The 21,976-nt window shown below is 38.7% G+C and overlaps 1 protein-coding gene across 4 annotated transcripts in view; it reads left to right on the top strand.

Moving 5' to 3' along the window:
• Positions 1-17,995, top strand: part of SLC12A4 (solute carrier family 12 member 4) — a 49,725-nt gene extending 31,730 nt beyond the window's left edge. For all 4 annotated transcript variants that reach the window (XM_068693887.1, XM_068693888.1, XM_068693889.1 and 1 more), the window contains 17 exons: positions 211-425; positions 1,405-1,569; positions 1,658-1,756; positions 3,632-3,689; positions 4,140-4,314; positions 4,840-4,958; positions 5,403-5,501; positions 5,859-5,978; positions 7,389-7,493; positions 8,432-8,600; positions 9,725-9,920; positions 10,914-11,083; positions 11,289-11,420; positions 11,518-11,625; positions 12,439-12,623; positions 15,333-15,466; positions 16,821-17,995. In XM_068693887.1, coding sequence (XP_068549988.1) covers positions 211-425; positions 1,405-1,569; positions 1,658-1,756; positions 3,632-3,689; positions 4,140-4,314; positions 4,840-4,958; positions 5,403-5,501; positions 5,859-5,978; positions 7,389-7,493; positions 8,432-8,600; positions 9,725-9,920; positions 10,914-11,083; positions 11,289-11,420; positions 11,518-11,625; positions 12,439-12,623; positions 15,333-15,466; positions 16,821-16,912 — 2,341 coding nt within the window. In that variant the 3' untranslated portion in view covers positions 16,913-17,995. The remainder of the gene's footprint in view (positions 1-210; positions 426-1,404; positions 1,570-1,657; positions 1,757-3,631; positions 3,690-4,139; positions 4,315-4,839; positions 4,959-5,402; positions 5,502-5,858; positions 5,979-7,388; positions 7,494-8,431; positions 8,601-9,724; positions 9,921-10,913; positions 11,084-11,288; positions 11,421-11,517; positions 11,626-12,438; positions 12,624-15,332; positions 15,467-16,820) is intronic.
• Positions 17,996-21,976: the final 3,981 nt, after the last annotated feature.

The raw sequence follows: 21,976 nt of genomic DNA on the forward strand, positions 1-21,976 counted from the left end.
AGTGAAAAAGTAGCTTTATATTTCTGACTTCCAAGCAAAACAGATGCCTAGTTTTCATCGTGCTACCACCACCTTTCTGAAGTTGAGAGTTAATGTAGCAGACTAGAGCCACTTGAAGCTTCCATGATAGGAAAGGCAGCTGATGGGGAAAGATGTATTTCATTTTCCAGGTGCCATGCAATTATACTGCTTTTTACATTTCCCTTCCAGGATTTGCATGTTGGGCAACAGGACTTTGATAAGAGATCAGTTTGATGTTTGTGCCAAAACCATAGTTAAGGATAACATTACTGTGGCTTCTAAGCTTTGGGAGAACTTCTGCCACAATACAAACTTAACCACTGAGAACTGTGATGAATATTTCCTACTAAACAATGTCTCCGAGATAGCAGGAATTCCTGGAGCTGCTAGTGGTATTTTAAAAGGTATGGATTTTTTTTCCCTTAAAGAGGAGGCATCCAGAGCAGTTGAAACAGTTCCCTGGTGGATCGGAAAGAAAAATGGAAAAAATAATATTATGGCAAAGAACATTATCTTCAATAAGGAAACCAAAGGCTTATAATCCTTAAAAGAGCAGATGACACTTAGCTCTTGATATACAGTACTTGTGTGCTGTAAAACTAAATTTGCCTTGCACATCTCATAATTTCAGTCAAAAGTCAACTATAATTACAGCTATACTAATGTGAGTAAATTGTTACAATTTTTCAAAACTCTTTGTAGCTATGACTCTCCAGTTTAGACAGGTTAAAACTATGTCCTGAAGGATTAAGAACAATTGTCTAAAAATTAGTTCAGCTCTTTTGTCCAGTCCTGTAAATAATACAATTGAAAAGTGTTCATTATTGAAATGAACTCTGGAGAACAGATGTTGTGTGTAGGTGCCGAGTGCCTGTTTGCACAGGAACTGGTAATCTAATTACTAAAGTGGACTTAGCATTTATTAGTGCAATTTCAAATCCCAACCATCTAATTTTATAATTCTTCCAATGTCTAAAGGACAATTGTTTTTCTCTCAGTTCCTCAAAAAGAAAAGTTTATGTCCAAAACTCTAGTTAATGTTGCTGCTTTGGATTCTCAGGAGTGTGTGGATATCACAGTTAATTAAAAATACTCAGAGTAATTCTGGGGGTTAAAATAGATATGAAGTTAAAAGAATGTTACATTTTATAATTTTAAAGGAGAGAAAGTGCCTAGACCTCTGTAGATCATTCACATATATTTATATTTGGTACAGATTCCCTTGAAAGCATGAAACAGAAACTTTGTCATGTGACTTGCATGTCTTAATTTGTGTTGATCACCAAATTTCATGAATTGCATTTTTAATTATCAGTTTAGACTCATTATAATGAGAACAAGTTTGAACCAAAATAATGCTTTTCTTTTCTGGGATGTTTGAAGACAATTTATGGAGCAATTATTTGGAGAAGGGAGAGATACTGGAGAAAGAACATCACCCATCTGTTGATGCAACAGGCCAGAAGAACAACCTTCATCTATATGTGCTTTCGGATATATCTACTTCATTCATGGTGCTGGTTGGCATCTTCTTCCCATCAGTGACCGGTGAGAATACAGGGAAAAGAGGAGAGGGCATCTTGGGTTTCTGAGGTTTCTTCACTCCCTTGATCTTGCATCCAAAATTTATTTTCAGGCATCATGGCTGGTTCAAATAGATCAGGGGACCTAAAAGATGCACAAAAATCCATTCCTGTTGGAACAATTCTCGCTATTGTCACCACATCACTTGTCTGTATCCTTTTAAAATTTATGGAGTCCTACTGTGTTATAGTTGACTCACTTGAATGATTGTGTGTTTGATTTGTGGGACTGCTTTCGGGTGACTAAATTATTTTGAGTATGATTGGTTAACAAAACCAAAAAGGAAAGCACTCCTTGGGCTGAAAGCATCTGAATTGATATCCTGTTGTTTTCCAATAAAATCTGGGTGTGTAGGTTTTCAGGCTGGTTGAATACGGGTATATATCTAGTTTAGGACGTTGTGGACTGTTAAGTTTAGGGAAAGCATTAAACATAGATCACAAATTTCAAGTCCTTAAAAAAGTATTTTTAGTTTAAATGACAGGAAGGAGTGTATGCTTTCTTGAACATTTTAAGGCAAGAAACCAGACTTAGACTAGATGCTTAGCACACACCCCCAGCTGGCATGTGTAGAAGTGTTACAAACACTCCGTAGCAAGCTCTGTGTAGCTATGAATGACTCGCCATTTCCAGCCTGTTTCCACTGAGACTGGAGCACCTAATTTGCAAAATATGAGGATGTTCCAGATCGTACCAGATTTCCAGGTGCTGAGTGTGTACTCGCAGGAACAACCTTTGTCACAGTTGAAGATGGCAGGTTAAACTCTTAAGGGCTTAAGACCGCTGAAGCTCTGCTTAGAAAAGTCTTTTTTTAATCTCCTCCCTCCTGCTAGGGAGATGTTTTTCAGCTTCAGGTAGCCATTGAGATCCTAAACTGCCACTTATGAAGAGGTTTTCTGAAGAAAATGAACAAAAACCCCACCCCTCCAAAAACAACCAAACAACAAACAAAAAACGTATTATGAGCAAGACCTAAAAATAAATAAATAAATAAATAACTTTCTGAATAAATCCCATCCAAAAGTCAGCTGGCTGAGAAGGTGCCTCTTCTGGAACTTCTGCTGTTTGGAACCTGTTTTTTTTTTATTTTATTTTATTTTATTTTATTTTATTTTGCCAAACCTTGCAAAGCTGCTAGTCAGAATCCCAGCTCACTTGTCTCAGCTTCTTAGGAGCGCAGGCGTTTCCAGATGTTACTTCTGGAACTGACTCCGTATCATAAAAACTGTTCCCTCTACATGTAATACTTATTAAAAGAGGTTACAGATGTAACCCCTGACTCTAGTGTTAGAATATTTATAGCTCAAAACTTTTTTCATGAGCGATAACGTTATACATAGCTATTAATACGCCACCCAGTGGAAGGCTCACACCATAATTTTAAGGAGCAATCCGTTTTTCCCCTTTTATTATTCCTTTTATTTCATTCAATTTTGGAATTGGAGGGTAGAGCTTTAAACAATCAAACTAAAATCACAAGATCAAAACCTTTACTGGAATGCCAGAACTAAGAAACTTGAATTATTTTATACTCCCTGATGCAGAAATAGTACAGTTTAATAATAAACCAAATATTCAAAGATACATTGGTGATGTGAATGCTGTCAGACTGGAAAATGAGAAAGTGCAAGGTAATAGTTTGCTGTACATTCAAAATAACTTCAAAGGAAGTAGTTTACATGTACACATCAATTTGATCTGCTACTGTAGAACAGAAATTGGTATTGAAATCTTTCCTACTTCTCTCCTTCTCTTGTATTTGAAGAGAAATCTCCTCTACTGTAACATTTAAAGCAATCTTAGTTTAAAAAATCAAAGCTTAGAATAACTGTTTGTCACTAACAGTAGAAGGTATATATGAGCAGTAAGGTATTAATTTACTCATCAGCTTTACCATGTGTTTTTGAAGATGCTGCAGTGCAAATGCTGTAGGACAGAGGCAGAGATTGAACTTTTCACAATACTTCTTGTTTTTATCTGCCATGCTTAAATAAATACTACTTCCTTAGCACGCTCTGTACTCAAGACTTCAGTTGTGTATTATTATTTGGAGCCTGCATAGAAGGTGTAGTCCTGAGAGATAAGTAAGTAACCATTAAGTTTTCCTGCTTCAATGCTCTACTTTCTTTTTCTTTTATTTTCTTTTCTTTTTTCTTTTATTTTTTCTTTTACTTTTGGATGCCTTTCTTCCTGTAGGAGTGTCTGATACTGGTTTATGTTGGGTGTTTTAAACATTAAAACTTCAATTTTTTTAAAGAGCTGTGTAATTCCAGATGAAAGTATGGAATCATAATTCTGATAATAAAACAAGAATTTTATAAAAAATGGTAGAAAAAATTCAAATGGCTTAAATCAGGTTGCAGACACTTCCTACGTGTGTATTAGAAGTAACTAAGATCATTTACAAATTCCTGTATTTCCTATTGTAGAGAATATTTAATAGTATTTAAATGACAGCTTAAAATTGACCAAGAAAATCAAATATGAGTATCAAAATACTTTTTAAAACATTAATGTCTTGTTCCTCTCTGCAGGTATGGCGACGCAGTGAACAAGAACTTAGTGGTGGGCACCCTTTCATGGCCCTCGCCGTGGGTCATTGTGATAGGATCCTTCTTCTCTACCTGTGGAGCAGGTTTACAGAGCCTTACTGGAGCCCCCCGGCTGCTGCAGGCAATAGCAAAGGACAACATTATTCCTTTCCTCTGGGTTTGTACATTTTATATTTTTTTAATAAAAGGCATTCTGTACACAGTTACTAACTAACCGGTTACTTGACTTAATGCTCTTGGAAATTAGATCTATTTATTATTAGATCCATTAGATCTTAGCTTGCCCAGCATTGAAGTGAAGGTCTATATATATTTTTAAGTGCTTTGTTTTCATTTGTTAAAAACTAGGAATATTTTTGAAGGATTTTAAATAAACATATTTGGTAATTTTATTGTAGAGCTTAGGGATATGGTTTCGTGGGGACTGTTAGCGTTAGGTCAGAGGTTGGACTCGATGATCTTGAGGTCTCTTCCAACCTAGAGATTCTGTGATTCTGTGAACATCTAATTCAGTGAAGTAGAGAAAGCCATTAGAATTTTCTCCTTGATCAAGAAGAAAATACATAGGAAAGTTACTATTATCTAAATGGATTTATTTTTTTTTCATTTTAACTTTATGAGATACTTAGAAGATATGTTTAATATCTAATGATAAAAGCTGAAAATGTTTATGTTTCTTCAGGTTTTTGGTCATGGCAAAGCAAATGGTGAACCAACATGGGCTCTTCTGTTAACAGCATTAATTGCTGAGCTGGGAATCCTTATTGCCTCCCTTGACATGGTGGCTCCAATTCTCTCAATGTAAGGAACAGGGTGGATGCTATAAAAACAAATGAACAAAACCCCAAAAATATGCTTTTTAGTTTTACTATCTTGATTGATTTAATTGTCTTTTTTTTTTTTTAGTTGTCTTAGTTTCACTTCTATTGTTTCTGTGAATTCTCTGACCTGTGGCTCTCTATATAAATCTATTTGCTTCTGCTCTGAATAAAAAGGTTTTTGGTATGGGTAGACTGCTACTTCATACAGGAAAATGTTATTTTTAATGCAGAATGATTTAAAAGATATGGTTGATGTTGCAGATGCACCTAGCTTGATTCAATTAAAAGTTCTAACTACTTTATACTGATATTTCAGACTAACGAAAATTAATGGGTAGGCACACATAATATTTTGACTAAATAATTATTGTAATTATAATCTGTAAATGTGTATGCTAAAAAGTTTGTTTGTTTGTTCCTGCAGGTTTTTCTTGATGTGCTACCTCTTTGTTAATCTAGCATGTGCAGTACAAACACTTCTCAGAACTCCAAACTGGCGGCCCCGATTTAAATACTATCACTGGTAAGCAAAAGGCCAGCATGTTCAGTGCCTAGTCTGTGATCTGCAGCATGTGTTTGGGGAGAGCCCTCTCCATGAAGGCTGTGAACATGTCTTGCTTCTCTGGATATTGGTTCTAGACTAGGCGACATCAGTGCAATATTCTTAGTGGGCCAGACCCAAATATTTAATGGGATGAGAGTTTTATTCCTACAACAGGATACTAAAACTGTGGAGGATGAGGGAGATTTAATGGAAGTATTATTTTGCCAGATCATAATAGACAACTTTAAAGAAAGAAGAACAAGAGAATAATTGAAGTTACTTATTTAATTGCTTTTCTGCACTACTACTCACTAATATCTTTGCTTTTTCTTTCAGGGCTCTCTCATTTTTAGGCATGAGTATTTGCCTGGCTCTGATGTTCATTTCATCTTGGTATTATGCTTTGGTAGCTATGCTTATTGCAGGCATGATTTACAAGTACATTGAATATCAAGGGTAAGTATTAAATGAACAGAAGAGCGTAGGAAGGAGATTGGATCTATTATTTATGAATTATCTCCAGCCTTTACGACAATTAGTGAAGGAATGGACACTCTCCAGAGATCTGAATTAGAAGGTTTCCCTTAGCCATACTTTTTTTTTATTTTCTTCTCTCATTGTTTTATTGTGTCACTGCTAAACAAAAGCCCCTGAAATCTCAGGGACATGCTTTTTTAAGCCCCTGAAGGTGTTTGGTGAAATTTGTGAATTAGAGGAAGCAGAAACCCTGGTTGGGGTCTTTTATTTCTGTTATCACACACAATTACCTCAGGCCCAGAACACCTGAAGGCAGCCATCTTATTTCAGTTTATTTGACACAAAGGTCTGTCTAGAACAGGCATTGAAAAGCTGATTCTGCAGGTTAGGTTGCCTGAGATTGTTAATATGTGATGGAGTTTGGCTGTGGTATGGCTGTATAACCTGATTTTAACAAATGATGTATTAAAATTCCTTATTCCAAGTTTGATTATGCTTGGGAAACCTCTGGAGCGGAGCGTTGATTACAAATTAAATCCAGGAAGGTGGTGGTGTCTTATAGATTTGACTGAAATATTTGCATTTTGCTTGTGTGATATGTATCACATACATATATGTACCTGATAAATGTGCATGTGACACATGCTGTATCAATCCATGGAGAATGGATTGAGAGCAGCCCTGAGGAGAAGGACCTGGGGGTGTTGGTTGATGAGAAGCTCAATGTGAGCCAGCAAGGTGTGCTTGCAGCCCAGAAAGTCCACCCATGTCCTGGGCTGCACCAAAAGCAGCGTGGCAGCAGGACGAGGGAGGGGGTAGTCCCCCTCTGCTCTGCTCTTGTGAGACCCCTGGAGCCCTGCTATCAGCTCTGGGGCCTAAGCACCAGATGGACAGGGATCTATTAGAATGAGCCCAGAACAGGGCCACAAAGATGATCAAGGGGCTGGGGCACCTCTCCTGTGAGGACAGGTTGAAGGAGTTGGGGTTGTTCAGCCTGGAGAAGAAAAGGCCATGGGGAAACCTTACAGCAACCTTCTAGTACCTACAGAGGCCCTACAGGAAAGCTGGGGAGGGACTCTGTCACGGAGTGCAGTGACAGAACAAGGGGAAATGGCTTGAAACTAGAAGAGGGTAGATTTTGATCAGATATTAGAAAGAAATTCTTTACTCTGAGGGTATTGAGGCACTGAACAGGCTGCCCAGAGGAGCTGTGGGTGCCCCATCCCTGGAGGTGTTCTGGGCCAGGCTGGATGGGGCTTTGGGCAGCCTGGGCTGGTGGGAGGTGTCCCTGCCCATGGCAGGGGGCTGGAACTGGATGATCCTTTAAATGCTCATAAATAATTTAAATGCTCATAAAACTGAATGATGGCTAAACGATGTCCTTCACAGTGCAGAGAAGGAATGGGGTGATGGTATCCGGGGTCTTTCGCTCAGCGCGGCAAGATACGCCTTACTCAGACTGGAGGAGGGCCCTCCGCACACAAAGAACTGGAGGTACTCATTTTAGACTTGTAAGGTGCTCTGTTGTGTTTATCTTCTTACACGTAAGGTTTTAACGGGATTCCAAACAGATTTTGGGAATCTGTGCTTGAATCTAAATGCCAAGAAAATAAATAAATGCAATACATTGAATACATTGATATCATGATAATATAATATCAAATATATATATAAATGTAAAATCATAAGTGGAAATTGGGGAAACTGTAAAGATGGCTGAGAGCAGAGGGCCGTTATAATTTGCACTGGGGGCATGAAGAAGTCGCTGCTATCATTCTAGACTTAAAAACTGGAAGAATAACCTACATTTCTCCCTCTGGCTTTGTGTCAAGCCAGATTACAGAATCCTCCTCACAGTTGTGCATTGCAAAATTCTTGTCAGGCTCTGAACAAGAGGACAAGCATCTACCTTAAGAATTCTATAAATCTTTTGGAACTTGCTTATCCATAGCTTGAGAGAGAAAGAGAAAATAGTGTAGCAGATGTGTAATGATATCTTAAGGGACGGAGAGCAAGTGGGATCTATGTTTAGGTAAAAGCATTCATTATTTCCCAATGTTTTGGCTCAAGACGGATCTGCAGGGACAGGCTTACTCTTCTGAACACAGCATGTGCTCTACTTGTGCCTAACAGAGCCTTGAAAAATCAACCATGTAATAAAACACTAATGCAAGTCTCTTAAGCTGAGTACATGAATGGGTTTTATGACTGTCAAAACAATACAGCAGAACAATTCCCTCAGCGCTTCAAATCGGCTTCAAATCAAGAGAAAGAAAATATTAATTAAAACCCTCCAAATGTAGGAGATATAGAAAGTGTACTGTATCATGGCTAATATTCAAGCACAATTAAAGTATTGAAAGAAACAGTTTTTTAGAAGTGCTTTCGCAAAACATTAAGACAAAAATGCATTCCCTTTTTATTTTATCCAGGCCTCAATTGCTGGTGCTTCTGAAACTTGATGAAGATTTGCATGTGAAATACCCTAGATTGTTAACATTTGCATCCCAGCTGAAAGCTGGCAAAGGTTTAACTATCATAGGATCGGTGATCCAAGGGAATTTCTTGGAAACTTATGGAGAAGCCCAGGCTGCTGAACAGGTCAGTGCTTTAAACAAATTCCTAAAGGAAAGAGAGGAGTCAGTGGGCAGGTAATGTAAAAGTTTAATAAACTTTTGAAGAAAAGCGTATCAGTAAGACTTCCATGAAATACAGTACTAGTTGAGTAGTACTACTTTTGTTTGGTAAAGAGCTTGCAAAAGTTTCAGCTGCCAGTTATAGCTTTGAGAACATAAGATAAATGCTTGCAACCTATAGAAAAAGCCTGACTGCATAAAGCTCTTCATTTATAAGAAATAATTGCTGTGGGAGTTTATATATGCTGACTAATGGAGGGAAGGCGACTATTTAGTTTCTGAACACACCAAGGAACATTTCAGTGACTTTAAATTGTTAAAAATTTAGCAAATGTGCTGTGTTCTTTTCATCACTGTATGGTGGTAATTTTATCACAAAAAGCATTAAAGGGTGGTCTTGAAAATTTGCTAATAAATCATTTCATCTTCCTTAATGTGTAAAACATGACATCATAGCCCTGCTTACATCTGTGCAGCATCTGCCCATCGTTGTTGTTTTCCCTGAAGGGTTTTGTTACAGGAACACAGTTACAAAGGAAAAACTAATTCATAGGCCTGTGGTTGAGCAAGTTTATTTTTTAAACAAATAAAGGGCCTAGTATTCTTGTGTGGGGTGTTAGTGGTTTTTGAGTGGGGGTTTAGTGCTCATATTTGTAAGTTGAATATAATAACACAGCAAGTTACATAGATATCTGAATCTGGAAATCCAAGGGAAGCTAATTAAGTGTATTTAGTAAGTTGGTTGTTTTAAAATTAGAGAATGGAAAGTGAGATAGGAACACAGATATCACTAACTGCTACAATTTTTGTGTGTAACAGATTATTACACAAACAAAAAAGCTATCTTTCTATCTTAGAAATAATTATATTTGGAAGGGAACCTTATGCATTTTCAGCAGATATTATATACAATGAGTGTATGCTCTCTGCTGTTTTATTAAGGAAAGCAGATGAGCAGAATCTGTTCATCCACTTTGCCTTACAATGTATTGTACATGTGGACATACGAAGATTTTACACTGTAATCAAATGACAGACCAAGACATAGAGTTTCTCTTTGTTGTGAGGTTTTCCTTGTCTGTCTTCCAGACTATTAAAAATATGATGGACATTGAGAAGGTGAAAGGATTCTGTCAGGTAGTTGTAGCCAATAAAGTTCGAGAAGGAATTGCCCACTTGATCCAGTCCTGTGGGCTAGGTGGCATGAAACATAACACGGTGGTTTTGGGATGGCCGTATGGCTGGAGGCAAAGTGAAGATCCAAGGTCATGGAAGACATTTATAGGTGAGTTTCGAAGGTTCTGTGTGATCAAACATTGTGCACCAAGATGTTTATTACATATACAGTACGCACTGGGGGTTTCAGCAGAATTCTTGTGAAACTGGTTTTATTTTTATAATTTTTTGTTTCTACTACTGATCATGGATTTATTCTTGAGCTGATGGAGCTAAGTCTTAGAAAATAAGTGCAATCTTATGGATTTACATTCCAGTGCTGGGGTCGTGGATTGCTTTTTTTTTTTTTTTTTTTAAATAAATGTGATAATCTGAAGTCTTTAGAATTGAATTACAAACGGAGTGAGTACAGCAGTTGAGGCAAAGTTTGTGAGGGAAATAAAATCTCGTGTGAGACCAGCTGATACAGTTGAGGAGAAAGGGGAAAAAATATAGCTATGCTTTCAGGCAAAGCAATAAGCAAATTTCCTGTAGATGATTTCTCACAATACATTTGAAATACGTTTGAAATATCACTTGTAGCTAGGAGGCCCATGAAAGATCTCCAAAGATTAATTTAGCAGCTAAAGTTCATCTTTCTAATGAATGCTTAAAAATTACAGAGTTCAAGGGTACTGTTTTTGTGGCAAACTATAATTTCTTTCCTAGATAATCTCTGTCCTTTCATAGCTGCTAATCTATCGATTTTAACTGCTGGAGCTAACACTGTCCTGCTATATCCCTGTTGTTCCCCTGTCATCTCGGATGGTTCAACTATTTAACACAGTAAAATTAGAACAAAGCAGATGCTTCCTCCTTGCACTTAGCTTTGAGGATTGCAGCTCTTATTTCAGACATGAAATAAGGCTTGTGTTCCTGTAAGTCTGTTTGATCCTAGCTGCATCGTTTGGCCTGACCTGTCTGTACAAGTCTTTCTGTACTTCTTTTCTGTTTAAGTGGTGACTTTTACAGTTTGCTGACGTTTGCCTAGTGAGTAACTCTTAAACTGTAGATCACTCTTGCAGAATCAGAGTTAACTGTTTGTTCTTCCCCCATCTGGCAGGTACTGTTCGTTGCACAACTGCAGCCCATCTGGCTCTGCTGGTTCCCAAAAATGTGTCTTTCTACCCCAGCAACCATGAGCGTTACAATGAAGGCAACATTGATGTGTGGTGGATTGTACATGACGGGGGCATGTTGATGCTTCTTCCTTTTCTACTCAAACAGCACAAAGTAAGGAGCTAGAGAGACTTTGTTACCAACCACTTCGATGTGCATTAGCATAAAGAAAAAAGGCTCCGGAGCAGAGCTTGTGCTGATTTAAAAAAAAAAAAAAAAAAAAAAAAAAAAAAAGGCAGTTATATTGGTAGGTTTCTGTTTCGTATAGCAAAGTGTTACTGGTTCAAAGGTTCTGAGAATTTATGTTCCCTCCCTCCAGGTTTGGAGAAAATGCAAAATGAGAATTTTTACTGTGGCTCAGATGGATGATAACAGCATCCAGATGAAGAAGGACTTGGCTACTTTCCTTTATCAACTCCGAATAGAGGCAGAGGTAGAAGTGGTAGAAATGGTAAGAAATTTGAGCCCAAATTTCACTTGGAGGGAAAAATGGTGGTGTTTGATTATGACTTGATTAAAAGAGCAAAACGTATTTCTTATCTCCACAGCACAATAGTGATATCTCAGCATATACTTACGAGAGAACTCTTATGATGGAGCAGAGATCTCAGATGCTGAGGCAAATGAGGCTGACAAAAACAGAGAGGGAAAGGGAGGTATGTCATTTGTGGCTGATTATTATGGGCTGCTGAGCTGGATGACACAAAGTTCCTTCCTGGTGGTGTTTTATATAGCTGCTTCTAAATTTAAGTCCTGTGCTCTAAAGCTATAAGGAAATTGTTCCAGTGTAGCTTTTTGTTTCCCAAAATTGCATATAGTCATTGAATAGCCTGGCTGCACTTGCAAACCCATGCTAGAAATCTTTTGGTTTTGGGGAAAACAATGGCAGTGCATATAAGCTGCAGAAACAACTCGTATCTTCTACTTTGCAGTGTAAATGATACTCAGTGACATGAGGATGTAAGTCTCAACCCTGTTTTAACTTTGGTTTTGCTTTCTATGGGATGTCCGGGGTTTGTCTCAATTTATAGAGTATCCTGTTTTCCTACTGAAGATTTTGTTCTAGCTTGGACTGTTAGTCTGCACCTTTCATAGCCAAGCGTATTGTCTTATTTTTGTGCATGCATTTGTTCGACTTTTTTATCATCAATTTTGAGTCAGACATCCATTGTTTCAGACCACATCACAATGTGACATGGAGTCTTTTTCTCGTTTTTTCTTGTATATATGCAGACCTAGGCCTCTGTTAGTCCAAATTCTGCATGGCTCACACTCACCTAAACAGTTTAAAGTCAGGTTGGTATGTAAGGTTATTAGCTAGGGCAGATGCTTGACATCTGAGCTGTCCTAGACACTAAATTGACTGTACAGAATAAAGGATACAACAGAACAAAAAGTTTTTTATTGCTTAAAAGAACCCCAGATGGTAAAATAAACTAAGTTCACCTTGTTGTTTGCGTGCCCTCTAGGCTCAGCTGGTAAAGGACAGACATTCAATAGCACGACTGGAAAGCTTGTACTCAGATGAAGAAGATGAGGGGGACCCAGTTCCTGAGAACATTCAGATGACCTGGACAAAAGAGAAATGTGACGCTGAGAAGCGGAACCGAGGCAGTGCTGTGGGAAGCTTTAGAGATCTCATCAGCATTAAGCCGTGAGTCTTGTCAGAGTCAACAGTTTGCACCTCCTGACAATCAAGTTGTGCTTTGCATTTCTTGTCTTGTCCCTCCTAAAGGTTGGTTAGACTTGTGCAATAAGCACTCAGATCAGACTACTGAAAAGACAGCAGTTAGCCTCCTGAGAAATCTCTAACTGATTAAATGTGGCACACATGCCTCACTATTTTACTTGGTATAGTCGAGTTCTAAACTGGAGATGTTAAAGCCTATTATAACTTTCTTCCTGCCTCCCAAATACATCAAGATACACAATTAAAAAAATGGATTAATAATTCCACTGATCTAATCACAGTTAATAGAAGACCAGTAATTTCACTGATCAAATCACAATTAATAAAAGACCGATAATTTTGCTGATCTAATGTGGAGTGTGGATGTTAAATGCAGCAAGGAAGAGGCTGTGGAGATGGTGATGAATGACTGTGAATAGAAGATATGTTTGATTAAACCTCTCTAAGATGGATTTGCTTCTGAAGGAGCACTGACATAAAACAACAGCCTAAATATTGCCAAGTGTGCACCCTTTGAATAGCTGGACATAAAGCTCTATTTGTGGCTTTGAATAAAAATGTGTGAATGTCCTGTGACCTCTCTGATGTATTGCATCTTACATAAGAGTTCACTTGGCCAGCTTTGCACACTTGGCAAAGTTACAGATTTTTCTTCCCAAAAAAAACCAGTGACAATTTGAATTGGCTTTAGGATGAATCATATATAGTTCATATACTGTAGAAATTCTGCTGAAATTGGTGTTAACTACCTGTACTTTTTCCTCTTCCATGCTTTCAGAGAATGGGAAAACTTGTAAGTTTGTTATTTAACATAGAAGTGCCTTAAGATGGTTGAGAGGGAAGACTTCATTTTCTCAACTAAAAAGCAGGAAAACCATATGTAATTATGGAAGAAAAGAAAAGGAGTTGGAGTTGAGCAGTCTTAGTGGTTTTAAAGGGAATAGGATTAGCCACTTAAGATGAGTATCATTATAAATAGCGTGTAACAAACCACAAGTTATCCTGACAAATCACAAAAGAAAACAGTTACAGGTCTGAGACTATTTTTTTAGGTAGAGTATGACATAAGATATGGGAAACATTACTCATTTAGAGAAGCTCTCATTCCACAACACTGCTATGATGTTATTTCTGGCAGTTTCTGGACACTAACAAACCGTTTCTCATCGCCTACAACTTCAAATGACTGGGGAGATGCCAAGTTTAAATGTCACTTTAGAGAGCACCAAACCTTTAGTTTTCATTTACATTTCCAAAATTGTACATAGTTAATAACAGTACATTGTCACTGGTGCTGGTTTCTTCCTCACTTCCTGTAAACATAATTTGGCACATCTCCTTGTTGTCCCTGGCTTTCTGAAACTGATGTGGTAAAGACAGAGGATGTCCTTGCTCTAAATTAAATAACATGGAATAACAGAGAGGTCACTCAAAGTGGATAAATTGTGTTGTTAGTATAACAAACATTAATTGTACCATTGCATCTTCTGTTCTCTGTGTATATAAAATATGTAAAATATATATTTGCAAACCTAAGTATTTGGAAGAGCAGCAAGGTTACTAAAGACTTTAACTCATAACATGTAAAACTGTATCAGAAAAACTGCATATTCATCTTCCATTTTTTTCTACTAATACCTTGTCTTAATGTATTAAATTGAAGAAAAAAAGTGGAGAATCCTCAAAGCTGCAAATCTATTCTCCCTTTAAGTCTATTTCTGTTCTGCTTTCCTTTTACAGTACCAAAATAATGGTTGATTTCCTTTAGGAAGGAAACATTCCCAGGCTCAGAATCCCCAAAAAGATACTTTTCAGTTCTGTTGCTACATGAATTAATGTTGTTATGTGATGATATATTCTGAAAAATTAATCCTGTACCTACATTAACCTGGATTCTTAAAGAACAGAGGCTTGTGAGATCATGCTGCATCTGTAATGTTCTCTCTCATAACTTTTGAATCACGTGGCTGCTCTAATTAGAAAGCACAACTGAAATTTTAAAGATCATAAGTTTATCTTGCAAACAGCCAGGCACAAAGGTTGATTAGTGTCCCAGTGAAGGAGAGGTTAAAATTGATGGTAAGCATCAGTAAAGCACCACAAGCAGGCAGGCATCCAGCCACTTGTAGCCTATGAATCTGTAGGAAGCCAGGCTTTCTCTGGAGATGTCAACTGCTGTGCAACACAAAGACAAATCCATTCACGGAGTCTGTGGATGGAATGTGGGGCTGCCAGCCTCCTGCTGGGCTTTGATGGGTCTCTGAGTTTTGTGGTACTGAGCCATGAGAGCTCTGTCTGTGCCCCCCATGGGAGTGAGGGCATCTGGAGAGGGCTGCCAGAAGTGAAGACGGCAGTCTCAAGTGTCCTTGGGCAAAGGTGTTTTTAACTTCTGATTAAAGACTGTAAATCATCTTTATAAAATGTGCTTGTAAAGAGCAGCGTAACACCAACAGCTGGAGACCTAACTCCAGGGATCTTAAAACCAGTGGGCTGGCAGAACCTGAAGATCTCTGTGAAATCTTTCTAGTACCTTCAGAATTGTTTGAAAAAAATACTGTGTGCTGATGCTTAACAGGGTTTTTAGGAGACCTGGGGTATGCTTTTAAGGACTTCTTAATCTCAGTTTTCAGGGTTGTGTTTCTAACAGTACGTCTGAATGTGCTTTCTCCGCAGGAACCAATCTAACGTTCGAAGAATGCACACAGCGGTGAAGCTCAATGAAGTTATTGTTAATAGATCTCACGATGCCAGACTCGTTCTCCTCAATATGCCTGGTCCTCCAAAGAATACCGATGGTGATGAAAACTGTATCCTTTCAGGCTTGAAGTTGCTTTGCCACAAGTGGTGTCAGGCCATCACATGTGACAAGGTTTCTACTCAGTGGAGAATCCTCGCCTGTGGCTGCTATATAATGATTGCTTAAAATTTGCCACTGGTTGCTCTGGAAGCCTTGAAATCAGTCCTGTCTAAATTCTGTCTTAATTTAATTTACCAACTCCTTGCAAAGTCTCACTTTGGCAAAAATGGCGTAATTCGTTTGTGATTATTTTGCCATTACAATGGTTTGACAACATGTAACACAGTTGAGGGCAGAAGCAAAAAGGCCAACTCTGAAAGGCGTATGGACAATGTTGTCCTGTGTGCAGGGTTAGTTAAAGGCTGGGCATCTGCTTGTGGGGATGAAGTCCATGACACTGACTTGGAAGTTAATTCTCAGTAGTGGAAGTAGGCAGTGTTTAAGGAGGCATCACTGCAGTCAGTGCTCTGGGTAGGGCAGTGTCTGAACTTGAGTGAGCTTGAAGAAAATTTATGAAGCTTGTTTTTATCCATTGGATTTCTCCCCTACTCTGCCTTGCCCTCCCCAAACCCCAGAATTTACTCAGAACTAAGTAGTAGGTACAAGATTTTGGGGTAGTATGTTCTTTGTATTGTCTCTCAGATGCCTTTGTGATGTAAGCAGTTCATATTGAAAAAGAGCAATATTTCTGAAAATACATTAGAATAGAGTTCATCTGTGGCTCATGCTGAACCATGCACTAACACAACTTGCTGTACTGCTGGCATGCACAAAAAAGTAGGTTTTGTAACCTCATCTGAGTCCGTCTAAAAGCACCGATTCCTCTTTTACATAGTCAGAGGCCTCTTACTTCCCAAAAAAGGGGGGAAAACTGAGTCCTCTAGGGATTTTCTTAAGTGTATCTTTCTGTTAGTAACATTAAATTCTGTATATAAAATAATTGGTTTGATGCGTTTATAAACAACTGTCATTAGTCCTATGCAACAGCCACCATCTGTATCTGTTTAGAAAGATAAATACAGATATGTCAAATTTTCAAGGAATACAGTTTAAACTCAGCTCTCATTTGGTATTTCCCAGTGAGACATTTCACAACACAAGCATGTAGAAATGCATTCAGCCACAAGTAGCATATGCTAACAGTTGGAAAAATTCCATTTCCCTAAGTCTTTCAAAATTTGCATGTAGGAAAGTTCCTCTTGTCTTGAGTTGTAATAAGTACAAACTAGGGGGATTGTTCAGAGATCACTTTTTTCATTGCCTACAGCATTACAAATCCAAGGTTTTACTACAATTCTGTAAGGGGGAGCTAATCACTGTATTCTGGTTTTGACATTTCTTTGTCCTTGACTTTACTGAAACAGACATGGAGTTTCTTGAAGTCCTGACTGAGGGTCTGGAGAGAGTATTACTTGTCAGAGGAGGTGGCCGAGAAGTCATCACAATTTACTCCTGATTTAGTATAAGTTTCTAATGCTGGCCTACATTTACCTTCTTGGTGATAACGGACATTCCAGTTTTAAATGGAGAAGAAAAAAAAAAAGGTTTTTTGCCTAACTTTCTCCTCATCCAGTCCTGATCATTGTCTTTCCATTTGCAACATACATATCTTTTGGGATTGCAGTATTGTTACACCATCCAATTAGCAACATAAATTATTTGTGAAGCTGCCACATTATTCAGTTTCTGCTTTGGTACTCCAGCATTTGTGCATGTAGTTTTACCATTAAACCTATTTTTTAGACAACACTGCTATACGCAGTATTTTTAGTAACTGTATGTAAAGTTAGGACATGAAAGCCAGTTACTGTAAAAAGATTTAAAAAGCTTTTTATATTAGGTTTGGGGGGATAGAATTACATTATATAGCAGCTAGTTTCTGCTGAAGTTCAGCTATAAAGCATTTTCTAAGAGCACACTAAATTGTAAGAGAGTACTGAAAAAGCTTTTGTTTTTCTGGGTTTATTTCCAGAACTAAACTCTCAGTATTGGATAAGAATTTATACTTTTAATACATTTATTGATAGAGATTTAAATAAATTATGTTGATACAGTTGAAATTATGTATGTAGCTTGCTACAAATTGTGTTGCTTCTGAGACTTGAGGTTCTGTGAGGCCAGATCCCTATTTATTTTTGTATTTATTTGTCAGAAATATTGGGTATGCAGATGCAGGCTGCTTAGGAGTACAGAGATCTCACAATAAATTTGGAATGATCAATGGATTGAAGGACCAGTCCTGTGCAGTTCTTCCATGCTTTAAATTTCTTGCAGACCATCCATCAAAGTACATTGAGCATGTTGGAGTCCCGTGTGTAGAGCCAGGCGCTATGCTGCACGCACAGCGATGGGATTGCACTTACCCAAGTACAGGGGACCTGCTGCTTCATTCTATGCTTTGTGTCCTTAGAGGAAAAAGAAGAAAAGATGACCCTTATTAACCAATAAGTCTCTGGATTTTGTCAAGCCCATCGAGTTGTACTTTATGTACAGAACATTCGTATTTTTTCAATAAAACGTTGCATACACTTTGAACCTATTCTCTGTTCTGTGTGCTGTAGTGAATTCCTTAGGAATCCTGTATTTTTCCTCACCTTGCGGAATTACTGTGGTCTGATTTCAGTGCATCTGCATAGGTGCATCCAGTACGTGCAGGGAACGTGGTGCAGGGTTGTGATGTGGTGAGCACAAGTAGGGCACTGTGGAGTTGCCAGCTTCGTCTCAAAAGCCCAGTGCTGTGCCAACGTGAGTAAAGGCTCCTGGGGTTGGAGTTACTGCCATGTACTAGCTGAGTACAACTCCATGCCTGTGGACTACAAAACAAACAAGCTGGTACCCCCTCAAGATTTCTAACTGTCTGGAAAAGCAGTAATAATAAAGGAGAGTTGTGAGCTATACTCTATTGCAAAGATTCAGTAGTATGAGAAGAAAAGGTGAGCATTGACATGTTTCTCTGACCCACGTGATCCTGCTAGTTGGTATGCTATTTCTGTCAGCTCTGTCATGATAATATGCCTGGTTGGTTCCTTTGACAACAGCAGGACCAACTGTAGGACAGAAATCTGAAAAAGTAGACAGACTTCTGTCTTGAATAAGAACATTACAACACAAAATGTTTTTATAAGAGTGTTATAGTTGAGGCCTAAGTTTGGTCTCTGGGGAACAGGACATACCTGAAGGCAGGATGGTATTAGTACATACAAGACCCCTTCAAGAATACTGCCAGGAAACAACACTAGGGTGTGCTCTGCTGGATGATGATTATTATTACAGAACCATCTAGGTTAGAAGAGACCTCTAAGATCACCCACTCCAACCTCTGACCTAACACTAGCAAGTCCTCCACTAAACCATATCACAAAGCTCTACATCTAAATGTCTTTTAAAGACCTCCAGGGATCGTGACTCAACCAATTCCCTGGGCAGCCTAAAGAAGAACAGTCTTTGCTTTGACCAAGTTTTGAAAATGAAAATTCATTTCACTCACATTTTAAAGACAATGGAAAGCATTAATAAATAAAAAAGAAAAAAAGCTCTTGTTTGTAAATAGTAGGCTACTTGTAAAGAGGTCATTTTTACATTTTCAGATGACTGATTAATAGTAAGTGTACAGCAACCATGACAGCACTTATTTGCAAGTATTCTATAGAAATAACAGGTTACAAAATCATTTTATTTCTCTTTCATGGATCAAATTGTGAGATATTAACTATTTTCTTTCACTAAATGTGATCTTATAAACATGCTGAGAAACGTATACCCTTACTCCTTATGAAATGTTGTGCATTTGGATGATGACTCCATCTCATAAAGGGATTTCAGTGCCACGTGCTGCCTGACCTAAGTAACCTGTTTGTGGCTTTAGTATGTTTTTAACATGAATGAACGTCCTTACAGATACATTAGGTGGGGTTTTCTGATTTTGTTCTATGCAATACGGATACAAAATAATTCAGCAGTGCATGGGTACTTTAGGAGGCTCCAATTATATAAGGTATCTTTATATTCAGTGGGTTCAAAATAAGTTCCTCTGACATGCAGTTTACATCAAAGTGCAGGGTCAGAGAGTACATGTTGGTGAAAACTGGAAGTAGCATGGAAAAAGCTGAGAGAAACAGAGCACTGAGCTTCTGTAAGGTCATCTTTCCCTCCTGTCCCTGTTCTTGAGTGCTTTTTTTGTTAGGAGATTAGAACATTGCTATTAAAATACGGCCAGGTTAAGCTGATACAAACTGCCTGTATACAGAAGCATGTATACCTAAAAACTCCATGGCATAATTTTTTAATAATTAGGAACACTGAAAAAAAAAAAAACGTACTGTAGAACAAATAAGGTACTTTTTGCTTGCTTTAGCCTTCACCTTCAGAAAACTAGCAAGCAAAAAAAACTTGCAATCAAAAGACTGTTTTACTTTCTGTGTGGACCTGTAATGTTACTCTCCTTGTGCAGCAGCTTAGCCTTCATAGCACTAAAATGTTCTCATTTTTTTTCTCTCTAGACACTAAAATCCACAAGAGGGCACCAGGGCGCCTCATTTGGTGGTTCCCTGGGCTTGAAGAAATGCCACAGCAGTTACCCAGATTATTTGTAAATTGATGTTGAGTGGTAATTTCTCATGTTATTCATTTAAATGGAACATCTCTGAATTCTTGATGCACTGATAGGAAATGAAACGTGATAAATTAAAATATTTCAATTTAAACAATACATCCTCCTCCCCTGCCCCGTTTCTCATTTTCTCATCTGCGTCATCCATAATAATGTTTGCTTCTTCAGTAGTTCCCTTGGGACAGAAAAAACTGCCTCATGCTGTGCTCTAGAGTTCAAAAGTTCTCATTCTGTTCTGGAGTAATTATCCCCCTACATCGCTGCTGGCCCAGGTTTGCAGGCAGATCCTGCCAATACCAAGCCTGTTTTCCCCCTGGGAGAGTCACCACATCATCCTGGCTTTGCCACGTCAGACAGCAGCACTCAGAACTACAGTGCAGCCTAGCAGATGATGGATTTTTGAAGAAAATTTCCCTTAATGGTCACATGCTACGTTGCAAACTCTGGCAGCTCTTTGAAGAGAATGCCCCCCGCCTATGGGAAACCAGCAATAGTTGGCAACTTCTGTCCGAAGTTATCTCATTGCCCTGAAAACTATGAAGGCAGACCTCTCACTGTTGGGAAAAGCGTCAGAGCATGCCTCCTTCTCCAGCGGGGGAAGAAGTTTGTCCCCCAGGCAGTTGCTGCCTGGCAGGCTTGGTGCTCATTTCTTCTATCAGTTCCTGCAGCAAGCCTGTCCTGGTGCTTCAGGAAGGGCTGGAGAGCCAGAGTGCTTCCTGTGCATGACAGGGTAAAGTTGGGCTGAGAAACGCGTGCTAGGGTGAGCAACCAGGACAATTTCAGAAGTAAGGGGAAGCTGGCTAATGCTGAGTGGTGATGAGAAGTGCCCCTAACTTACCTCTGCGTGGTGTGTCAGAGGCTCTCTCATTTCCCTATCCCACCCTGTAGAACACCCAAGGCAGTCAATACCTGATGAGGTCTGAGGCACTACAGCTTGTAATGATTTCTACTATTCCCTGGCAATGCCAATAATATTGACAGCATTACTGAAAATAGGTGGCAGGATGTTTCCATTGCCCACAGAAATGGCATTGCTAACAGGTTAATAGCAAAGTCAGGCAGAGGTCTTGAACTTGTAGAGGTCTGACAGTGAGGTTATGATGCTGAAAGCAATGCAATAGGGAGAGGGAAAGATTATGCTGTAGAAATCTCCTGGGTTCATGGGATCTGTTATTAAAGAATTGTACTATGTTACCAAAGAAAGTGTTTTTTACAGAACTGCTAGAAGAAGAAAATACCAGCTGGACCACCAATCTTCTAGGTGAAGGTAGTCAGAACCTATCACAGGGTATTCTGTGTTAGCTGCAAAAGAGAGATGAAAGCAACAAACTACCATTTTGATGCATAAATATTCAGTGCTTGGATAGTATTTATCTGTTTTCTTTCATCAAATCCAGGAGGTGCCTGTTGTTTCTGCTGTCAGATACACATGCAACCCTGTTAGTATTGCTCAGTGTTGCTCTTAGCTCAAATCTAGGGAATTTCATGAAAGGTTTTTAATTGCCATAACTTGCCACTGCTGCTGGAGGGAGCCTTGCCTGTTCTCTTCTGCTTGTTCTTCTGTCTTCTCCCTCTGTCTCTTTTTATGCATCCATACAGCCACGTAGCAATGGGATGGGACCATGTGCAGTGACGTTCTGCACATTTAAACTTCTTGTTAAATTGCAGTGTTGGATGTGAGATGAAAGTTAATTGTCTGACAAAGTCAGTCTTCATAAAATGATTCTTTTTAAGAAGCCCCACAGTAGATAATTCACCATATTTGTTCCCTGCCAGCTCCAAACTGGGAGGTGTCCTCTTGCTGTAGTTTCTTCCCCTGCCAATAAAATACCGCTGCTAGCAGAACACAGTATCGTCCATCCCCTCCAGATGTACAGTCAGCTCCAAGGTTCAAATACAGTAAGGTACTGG

This window comes from Anas acuta, chromosome 10 (genome assembly GCF_963932015.1).
Source record: "Anas acuta chromosome 10, bAnaAcu1.1, whole genome shotgun sequence".
NCBI classification, from domain to species: Eukaryota; Metazoa; Chordata; class Aves; order Anseriformes; family Anatidae; genus Anas; species Anas acuta.